The sequence below is a fragment of the Cyprinus carpio genome, chromosome B5 (assembly GCF_018340385.1).
Source record: "Cyprinus carpio isolate SPL01 chromosome B5, ASM1834038v1, whole genome shotgun sequence".
Taxonomy (NCBI): Eukaryota; Metazoa; Chordata; class Actinopteri; order Cypriniformes; family Cyprinidae; genus Cyprinus; species Cyprinus carpio.
Window position 1 is genome coordinate 3238829 of NC_056601.1, and position 10425 is coordinate 3249253.

The 10425-nt window shown below is 34.6% G+C and overlaps 2 protein-coding genes across 2 annotated transcripts; both read right to left on the minus strand.

The window, feature by feature from the left end:
- Positions 1 to 726: 726 nt before the first annotated feature.
- LOC109083171 (peroxisomal membrane protein 2-like) lies at positions 727 to 3943 on the minus strand. The gene is made up of 5 exons (XM_042723628.1): positions 3707 to 3943; positions 2271 to 2393; positions 1926 to 2088; positions 1383 to 1502; positions 727 to 1299 (listed from the first exon to the last, which is right to left on the minus strand). Exons 1-5 carry the CDS (start codon positions 3814 to 3816, stop codon positions 1231 to 1233), a joined length of 585 nt encoding a protein of 194 aa, XP_042579562.1. The 5' UTR covers positions 3817 to 3943; the 3' UTR covers positions 727 to 1230.
- Positions 3944 to 4179: 236 nt separating this feature from the next.
- Positions 4180 to 10331, minus strand: LOC109083179 (ubiquitin carboxyl-terminal hydrolase 30-like). Its single transcript, XM_042723627.1, has 13 exons — positions 10162 to 10331; positions 9780 to 9889; positions 8601 to 8783; positions 8422 to 8525; positions 8142 to 8240; positions 7991 to 8036; positions 7809 to 7903; positions 7656 to 7715; positions 6851 to 6937; positions 6675 to 6755; positions 6339 to 6561; positions 5644 to 5752; positions 4180 to 5552 (listed from the first exon to the last, which is right to left on the minus strand). Exons 1-13 carry the CDS (start codon positions 10230 to 10232, stop codon positions 5306 to 5308), a joined length of 1515 nt encoding a protein of 504 aa, XP_042579561.1. The 5' UTR covers positions 10233 to 10331; the 3' UTR covers positions 4180 to 5305.
- Positions 10332 to 10425: the final 94 nt, after the last annotated feature.

Consider the following 10425-nt stretch of genomic DNA (forward strand, 5'->3'; position numbering starts at 1 on the left):
AAAAAGCCTGCCATTTTGTCTTTGCTCATAACTAGTAAATGTTAATTCTTTATTTGGAATTAAAAAGTGGAATTTTATTAATTTACATGACTTCCAGGTCTGTAAATCACATTTTTTATACTTATGGATACCTCATATATCTAGGTTTTCCAAAATGGATCCTTGATTCTTCAAAGAAAAAATAAATAATGGTTCTTTTCTATACTATCACTGTGAAACTCCCACTTGGAACCTTTATTATTGAGTGTTGAGTATAATTGCAGAGTTAATGGATGTTACACAAAAAAATAAAGAAAAACTAGTAAAAGTAATAATAGTAGAAGCATTAGGGAACAAAGTACATAAATCACATTGGTTCAAACTACAAAATCTCACTATGACGTAATTCTTGTCCATGAGATTTCAAGCTCTGAACACACCTGCATGTTTGTACCTTACGTCATGTTTATGGCCTGTGATGCTCACTGCTTTTCTGAAGTATGGAAACAGAAAGCTGCTGAATAATCACTGAAAAGGAAACTCAGCGTGGGAGTGAGTTTCAAAACAATCATGAATATTTAGAACTGATTGTGTGTTTATGAAAGAGGCAACTTCATTTTTAAAAACAAAAAAAGTTATAAATATATTTTATTTGTTAACTTTAGAGCTGCTATAAATGCTGTGTAAAATGTGCCTTTCACTTCTTTAAAACACTGTCATACAGTAAAGAGCCTTTAAATCATAATATTAAATGAATTAAAATAAATTTTTTATTGGTGTGCGTGTATGTGCGCTGGTAATTATTTTAAACCAAGTGTTATAAAAACAACACTGTATGCATTTATCGGGCTATGAAATTATACAAAATATATTAGCAAGACCATTGCTATTTATGTACATCAACTCACAGTGAAGATAATAGCAGTAGTATTAGTAACCACTAAAATCATTTTGTGATCAGTATATTTTAAGTAATCAAATACACAATCAAAACCCTCACATTATTGTCAGGCGCTTCCACAAGCAGATTTTTTTCTAAAATGATTCATAACAGAGCAACAATTCATTAACCGTCAGTGCAAGCAGCAGTAAAACTTCATTACTGATCCACATCACAAGTTATTTTCCAGAAACTGACCAATATTCCCCATAAGTTTTCCTGGAAGACATTTAAAACATATCCGATTCCGGCAGTCCATTAAAGGCACAAATTGGATTCAACCAAGGCCTACTGTAGCTGGTTTTGTGCTTTCATTTCCTGACCGAGGAGAGATAGGCATACCAGAATAAAGCAACCAGGTTTGCAAACAGCACTCGGAACTGTGCAAAGAAAATGAGATAATGTTTTAGAGAAACCTTATGCAAACTGGAAGAGAGGACTGGTGTAATGTTCTAACGCCTACCTGTACAGGTACATAGTTGATATTGATGAACTGAATTGGTGTCCAAACTTTCCAGTTCATTTTCATCGCAGGCCAGTAACTTGTTTTAATTTTGTTCTGAAGATCTGCGAGAGTCTTGCCCTGCAAAGATCACATTTGCATTATTTTCAGGACATCACAGAGATATTGTCGATGTGCAGCATTACATTTTCACTTCCATTCCTCTCATTACAATAGCGCCGCCTGCACCGGTGAGTCACAACCAGTTCTGTTGCTTCACGTTCCACAGAATTATGAAAATGCATACTTGCTTCATCCACACGCCACCCATCTTACTGCACTTACTACAAACTTCTCCATGCTTGACAGTAAATGGTAGAACAATGTGTCAGTAACAACAAAGTTGCATATAGAGGTATGCCCAGAATATGAGGTATGTGTAAACAAATAAAGAAATTAAGTAATACTATTGTGCTGTTTTTAAGAAAGCATAATTTTCCATACAAAAGTGCAAAGTAAAAGCTATGATTAATCTCACAAAGTCATGCAGCTATGAAACATTACCTCCAAAGCATTCATAATCACATAAAAGAGCAAGAGGAAAGCAGGAGCGAATATTAGACGTTCCAGCAGCAGGCGCTTGATCAGGCAGTATGGGACAGTGTTTGGCAACAGCACCTCCAGGAGATGGTAGATGTAATGACTGACCGGACCTGTGATAAAAAGTCTGAAAAAGAATGATTAAAAAAAAGACATTTGTAACTCATCTAACAGTCCTGGTATTAAATATCTTTTATAAAATGACTTCATGTGTACTGAGACATGTATGTGTAGTCTTTCAAATATGTAAAATATAAATATTTTACATGATTATGGGGTGTATGTAATCAAGATGCATTGTCACGCTACCCAAATATTGCAAAGTGTACAGGTCCCAGAACATTGATTTTCTTTTTTGGGCTATTTTCTTTGTTGCTCTTCCTGTACTCCAAAGCTTGAGACAGTAGATTTCCCAAAGCAGAGAGAAAACCACTGCAAGAAAGAACAAAACTGTCTTTGCATCATTGAACCCACATGGCCTTGCATCTAAAGATACATGTCTTTCTGTGTTTGGGCCAAAAGTGAGTGTTACTTTTAACAGGACTTGATTTCTCCACCCCCTCAAACAACCAATAGAAAAACAGTGCAATGTCCTTCGTGGCTTAAGCTAAAAAAAAAAGTAAGTAATGGATAAAGGATATCTTTATATATGACTGCTACTACTACAAAGCCTTTTATTAATAAGTTTAAAAAGGTTTTTTTTTTCTTATTATTGTTTATTGATTTTAATTTGTTTATACTATACTATATTTTATATAGTATTTTATATAAAATAAAAATATATTTAAATATATAAAATATTATTTTTCAATGGTATGTTTTTCAGCTTAAATTACTGTATAAAATTATACAGTTTTCATGTGTGTACTGTGTTTATTTATTATGTGTGTATATCTATATATATATATATATATATATATATATATATATATATATATATATATATATACACACACACATTCAGTATATATTTTGAAAATATAAGTATAAGTATATACATTCATATTAGTATATTTTATATTATATATAAATATATTTAATATATTAACATAACATTTTTTCTTAAATACATACATGCATGTGTTTGTATATATATATATATATATATATATATATATATATATATATGTATATATATATACATATATATGTATATATATATATATGTATATATATATATATATATATATGTATATATATATATATATATATATATATATATATAATATAATATACACAGTAGCACTCATATATTATGTAAACAAAAACTTTTATTTTGAATGCCATTATTCGCGATTAATCGCTTGACAGCACTAAAATTATTATTATTATTATTAAATTAAGTACTCATTGATCTCATGTTTCCCTGGTATATTAATAATTAAGTATGAAATTATTAAATAAGTAATAAATATATAATAACTGTATTAATATAAGATTGAGTGTTATTACATTAGTTGCATTTCACAATTCATAGGTGTAAATTTACCAACTAGTAGAAATAGTAAACTATCTAAATTCTACCATGATCAGAATTAACAAGAAATTCTGTGACTAACAAAAAAAAAAAAAAACGGATTTTTTTGTGAAATAACAAGAAACTGCTGGTATATTAGCTTTTATGTTCTTTTGTTCTGAGCATTACAATAAAACACAAAATAAATTCTACTCGTGTAATATCACTGAGTGCAGAATTCAGTGTAGATACAGCTAGCTAACTAGCTTTAACAAAAATGTAAACAGACCTCGTAACCGATTTGGTGATGATTGGATATCTCTTTAACAAACTCAAGTACTGCTGCAGTACCCTCGTCAGAAAAGAGGAATCTCGAATAAGTACACTTTGCGCTGGCATCTTCAGTTTAGTTTAGTAGTATAACGTCCGTGAACTCGGATCATTAGTGCTCGGTGTTTTTCTTTTTTTAACAAAGTACAAATCTTTGATGAGGAGTGTCGAACGTAGCGTGCGTGTTCTGAACGTGCACGTCATAGAACAGCGGGCTCCGCCTCCGCGTAATACTATTGGCTTACTTCTAGATGACCAAGCCCTAAAGTCCACGTGCTGTCTAAAGAGACGAGCCAGAGCGATTCTTAAAGGGACAGAACATCTTATAATTTTCCGAACCAGCATGAGTTAAAAAATTTATTAATTAATTAAAAAGGGGTTTTATTTATGAGATTTAAAGCATGTGAAGCTGTAGAGAAGAGTGAGAAAACATTTTACTATTGCAGAATTTATTGGATTTAATTGTGAAAAAATGTTCCTCCACACAACCATACACACTAATATCATAAAAATACACACTTGTGCAAATAGCATAATGTACAATCAACATATAACAAGGAATTTACAGAATAACACTGGAAATGGATGTCCACAAATATTTATGTCTGCATAAAATCTATTTGGTAAATACTCTGGATTTAGAATATGGATTGCATCCCATATTCTTGCCAGGTTTCCATTCTAAGTATTTGCTAAAGATAAAATGACATGGGATATGTCCATTATAGAACAAAAACAAAAGATTCATAGGAAACCTGGGGGCTGTTTCATAAAACAAGTTTAACAAACAATCCAGGCTTATTTTAGTTAGTCTGACTTACTTTGAACCAAATCAACTGACAATAAGTCAAGACTAACTGAAATAAACCTGGCTTATGTGGTAAACTTGTTTTATGAAACAGGCCCCTGATCTACATGTAGACACGCAACATCTGATGAGGATCCATCCCATGATTTTGCATTCTCCCTTAATTACCCTCAAAATGTGAAACAAATACAACTTAGAGATTTTTACGTCTTACAAAAGACCTTTATATGCAAATTGCATAAATATATTATTATCAACAATAGATAATTAATTGACAAATACACATTATTAATAAAAAAAAAAAAATTTGCATGGTAAACCGTGTGAAATGTACTTCTAATAGATCATTAGCTTAATGAGCAAGGCAACAATTCTAGGTCAATTTGCAACAAAACATTATCATGAAATGTAGTGTTTTCAAATCTCTGTGTGTATCCCAATGTCACCGGCAACAAGGTGGTACTCCTGACTGGCATCATTCTAATGCTCAGATAACAACTTAGTGGTTTTCTAATACAACAACCGCCATAGACGCTGAGCAAGATTAAGATGGAAATTATGATATACAGAGTCCTCATCTTCCCTCTCTCTGTGTCACAAAGAGCGATCAGAAACAACATGCACGCCACACTGCATGCACAGAGATGCACAGTTGCACTCGGCCGTAGTAGCATGGCCTGGAATGGAGAGAAGTGAGGATTATCACTCTAGCTTTGAACTAAGAATAAGTAACCCAGGTCAGCTGAGACGCTACTCTTCCACCCTCAGACCGGGCCTTTGCACTCGTTCATAAAAGAGCAGATATGCACTGGAGGAGAGCGCCTCCTGAAGGCTGGCTTTCCTCACTGAATCATCAGAAACCCAGAGCCACTGGGAGCTAAAAGGAGACGCTCCACAGGGAGCGGCAGGGCTGCGGCGGTAAGTGACAAAGTGTCCAGAGTGCATGTCTCCATGATGAACCAGGACAGCCGTCAAGCGGAAGAGATACTCTGAGCTGCTAGAGTGAGGAGGAAAAAAAAGGTAAGTTACCATATGAGGTCAACAGAAATAGACTACATTCCCTGTACAGCATGCGTGGATGTATCTACCTGTAGTCATAAGTGAGGTTGAGCTGTGAGCTCAGTCCTGGTGAGTGTAGAAAGATGGAGGGAAAGCTTCCATTGGACAGTGGCTTATTGTTGTTACAGTGTTCTGAATCTGAAAAAGAAAATGAAATTTATCAAAAACACTGGAAAAAAAAAACATTACATTTTTATATATTCTAGAAATAATAATAATAATTATTATTATTATTATATTAAACAGTAAAAAGATTTCAAGGATATTACATTAGTTTTACAGATGCAATCCTATCTGGAGTAAGTTCATATTCACAGATGTAAATGACAGCATCGGGATTTAAATTCTTAGGACACTAAAAATAATAATTATAGTTTGCATATATTCTATATAATAATAGTAATATAATTATTAATTATAATTTATTATTATTAATAATAAAAGATAACATTATATTTTCAATATATTTTATAGAATAAAATAAAAATTCAATTAATAATAATAATAATAATAACAAAAATATTAACAACAATCGAAACAACTATTATGATTATTATTACAACTACTACTACTACTACTATTATTCATTAATTTTTAATTTTTAATTTCAAGAATATTTTAATGATTTTACATTAAATAGAGCAAATCCATATTCACAGATCAAAATGACCACTGGAAAAAAAAAAAAAAAAAAGAAGAAAAAAAAAGAGTTCACGTCTCTTACCAACACCGTTAGCAATGGATTTGTCTTTTGGGTCTCTGGCAGCTTTGGCAGATATGGGCCTATTTGTTCTGCTGGTGCTCTGGAGGTTCTGACCAGCAGTACAATGTTTGTATCGATCCAGAGACAAATATTCAGTAAACTGAACATGCTCTTGTCTCTTAATGGGAGTGCCCTCTTTAGACCAGGTCAATCTCTGCAGATGGATGCAGAGGCACTGAGGCAACTAAAGGTGAAAATACACACACACACAAACCAACAGGAGGTTATTGAAGAGTGTCAACTGTCAGTGTTTAGAAAATTTGCTGGTCTAAATGACAGAATAACAATCATGTCTACCTTTCCAAGTTTGAGCTGCTTGACAAATGTTGTCCTCTGACTCTCAAGGACCTCTCCATTTACAAGCTCTCCAGCCTGCTGCTACAAAGAGAACCAGCTCAGTAATGCTTAGAGAATAAATAAATAAGGTGCAATGGTACTCTAGTAACTTGTCCTGCTAAATATACACACTATACCTCGGTACAGTTTTCACACTCCACTTCTTTGATGGTTTCAGAGGAGATGAAATGCTGGAGACACTGGTCCAAAGTAACTGGTCTGCTCTGAAACATGTGAATACAAGTGACGCAAACTATAGACATATCTTTGTCTGTAAGATATTTTAATGTGTAGATTAGCCATTAAAGCGTTAGTTCACCCAAAAATTAAAATTATGTCATTAATGACTCTCGTGTCGTTCCAAACCTGTAAGACCTCCGTTCATCTTCAGAACACAGTTTAAGATATTTTAGATTTAGTCCGAGAGCTTTCTGTCCCTCCATTGAGAATGTATGTACGGTATACTGTCCACGTCCAGAAAGGTAATAAAAACATCATCAAAGTAGTCCATGTGACATCAGAGGGTTCGTTAGAATTTGTTGAAGCATCGAAAATACATTTTGCTCCGAAATTAACAAAAAATATGACTTTATTCAGCATTGTCTTCTCTTCCGGGTCGGTTGTGAATAAAGTCGTATTTTTGGACCAAAATGTATTTTTGATGCTTCAATAAATTCTAACGGACCCTCTGATGTCACATGGACTACTTTGATGATGTTTTTATTACCTTTCTGGACGTGGACAGTATAGCGTACATACATTCTCAATGGAGGGACAGAAAGCTCTCGGACTAAATCTAAAATATCTTAAACTGTGTTCTGAAGATGAACGGAGGTCTTACGGATTTGGAACGACATGAAGGTGAGTCATTAATGACATAATTTTCATTTTTGGCTGAACTAACCCTTTAAGCTGCATGTATTACAGAACAAGTGAACTTACCCACTGTACTGACGGGATAGGAAGAGACAAGCTGTCGAAAGAATCATAGTGCACAGGATTCTGAAATCAAAAACAGACAGGCTCAACAATTCCATCCTTTCAATAAAATGCTGTAGATTGAAATAAAAAAATAATTGTTTAAAAAAAGATCACCTGCCGCTCACAGCGTTTACAAGCCATATAACTTGTTAACCGCCCATGAAAAGGGTGCCGAGTCCTCCATAAACTTGGAATAGGATGTAATGGGCCTGAATAAGAAAAAGATGAAATTACTAAATGCTAAAAAAAATTTTTTTTTTTATGTTTAATGTTTACAGAATGAAGTCTTCATTTACCTCCACTCCTGCAGCTTATGTTTTTTTCTTTTGACTCCACAGATTTCTGAAAGCATTAACAGTAGAGAATGTCCGTCTAATTATTAACTCTTTAGTTTACAACTATCTTTTGGGTTCTAATACTGCATTAAAAGCGACCGTTTGTGTTTACCTCCAGTGTCTGCATGTCAAACAGATGAGCGACTCTGGGTTGGTGTTCCCGTTCCTCCTCTAATGATGACGTGAGGACATGAAAGAGCTCATGAGCATCCTGAAGAGAAAACACGAAAGTAATAGTCATTTTTGTTAATGATCTAAAAAAAAAAAATTCAACATTTGAGCTAAGGATGCAAAAACATGAGAGTACTTTGTCCATTTTAGGTGAACTTTTCCTTTTTTAAAAATAAAATTCTGAAAAAACTGAAACTGCATTGTCTTTGAGAATGTCCTACCTGTTCCTCGAAGGAGCTAATGTGCCATCTGTAAAGCCTGAGAGCTTCTAAAAGGCCTCTCGCATCTAAAACATCATCTTCTCTGGGATCATGACTTGACAGGGCTGTATAAAGGAGGGCACCCTGTTAGTGTGCATTAACATTTTCTGCATTGTGCTAACTGTTGAATGGGAAGTAACCTTTAAGTAACTGCATCAGAGAGCTGGACAGATGAGTCTCTCTCTCAGTTCTCTCTGGATGGACGCTGCTTTCGCTTGTAAAGTCTTCAAGCCATCTGATGAAGGAAGGACACGCTGCCAGGCCCTGGAGAAGTGAGTTCATAAAGCACGTGTTCCCCAGATTAAGCAGACCAGGAACCATTCCTGTGAAAGAAATCACACATTTAATAATAAAAATAATAATGCATCATATTATTGTTATTATTAAGTGAGCAAAGAACCATATCTGTGAGAGAAATAATACATTTAAGCAATGAATAGTCAAAACACACCTGCAATCTCTATTTCGAATATAACACAGCCTTGAGCCGTACTCCTTTCATAAAAAGGTATATTTTTATTTGTGAAAAGCAAATTCATGACATGTACACTAAGGTCAATCGTTGTCCATCAGGAATGACTCTTTATAAAGACTGTGAAGAGGTGTTTAAACAGTTATTAACATTGCAAACTAGGGTTTTATTACTTGGGCAATAAATTAAAGAAAACTGGTCAAAACTGCCCTGTGAACGACTGAAAGAGAGATCTTTCTCTCATCTGACCAAATGTTACCAATCTCTCCACATTTTTTCCTCTTTGAAAAGTCAAGAAAATTTTCTATTCTGGCAAATAGGCACGCAAATGAAAAAATATTTGCTGTAACATCAGAGAAGAAGTTAATGTTTAAAATTATTTATTGAAAATGCAGTCGGAATTTTTTTTGTGTTCAAAATTTACTAAATGTATATAACAAGCGGGTACAACATGAATCCATTTTCCAAAACGTTTTTTAGCTTGTCCTGAATCACTAAGGTACACCTATAATAAGTGTTTATATTCGGATTATTTTAGACTAGTTCGGGTAGGTACTCCTGCGGAGTAGCACAGCACATGGGTGATTCGTCATAGACATAAACAGAGAGAAGTAGCGCCGGCTACAATGTTCTTCCGCAAGACGCACGCAGTTCTGTTTATTAACCACAAGAGCGCAAAAAGTTACAGACTGCACCTTTAAAATTATCAAGGTACATAACTTAAAAAAAAATTCTGACGTGCATGGATAAGTAAATTACAATAAACACTGCTTCTATATTCCATAAAATTTTAATTTCATGGTGACTTTAAACTTATTCTAAGATTTTAAAACTCAAAGAAATCCACCTTTTCTCTTTTTCTTCCTGTCTGAAATCGGCCCCCATAATACATAGACTCCAGCAGCCATGGCAGCAGCTATTCCACCGATCACACCCCAGTTTTTCATCATCTTGCTCCTGAAACAGAAAGAAAAAGAAATTGTTTTGGTCGTGTCCAGCACAGACAGCTGAATAGAAACGAAGTGACAATGCACACTTCAAGTTCATCACATGTAGACTGATCACAAGCATGTGGCAGACAGCTGATGTAAACACAATAATAAAAGCGAATGTCTGCTGCTCTCCAATGCAGCAGCTGCCTCCATCTTTACTGCGTTCTCTGCGTCTATAAGAGCTACACCGATTCAATATACAGCTGTCTTATCACACGTTTGTATACAAACTCCGACCTTGCAGCGGTTCCGGTGCGTAAGAACTCTCTGACGAGCTTGTCTGTAGCTCCCTGTTTGCACCAAGGCATATTTCACTGCGCCAGAAAGTGCGGAACTAAACATTGCGCGTTGTTACGCGACGGACCTTCCGCGGAGCAGGACGCGCCTCGATGTCGTCAGCGGAAGTGATGAAAGGCTGAGAAAGCTGTAGCCTATTTAAAAGGGGTTTGTTTGTTTACAGAAGTACATAAATGTAATAAAGACGATGTTTAGTGTTCAACA

Excerpts from the sequence above, each read along its gene's own strand:
- LOC109083179 (XM_042723627.1), bottom strand. The coding sequence starts at position 10,232 with ATGCCTTGGTGCAAACAGGGAGCTACAGACAAGCTCGTCAGAGAGTTC. Across the intron at positions 8,037-8,141 it reads TTGACATGCAGACACTGGAG|AAATCTGTGGAGTCAAAAGA; the intron begins GTAAACACAAAC and ends TAATGCTTTCAG. Across the intron at positions 6,938-7,655 it reads CTATCCCGTCAGTACAGTGG|AGCAGACCAGTTACTTTGGA; the intron begins GTAAGTTCACTT and ends CACATGTTTCAG.
- LOC109083171 (XM_042723628.1), bottom strand. The coding sequence starts at position 3,816 with ATGCCAGCGCAAAGTGTACTTATTCGAGATTCCTCTTTTCTGACGAGG. Across the intron at positions 2,089-2,270 it reads GTACACTTTGCAATATTTGG|ACTTTTTATCACAGGTCCGG; the intron begins GTAGCGTGACAA and ends ATTCTTTTTCAG. Across the intron at positions 1,300-1,382 it reads TCAACTATGTACCTGTACAG|TTCCGAGTGCTGTTTGCAAA; the intron begins GTAGGCGTTAGA and ends TTCTTTGCACAG.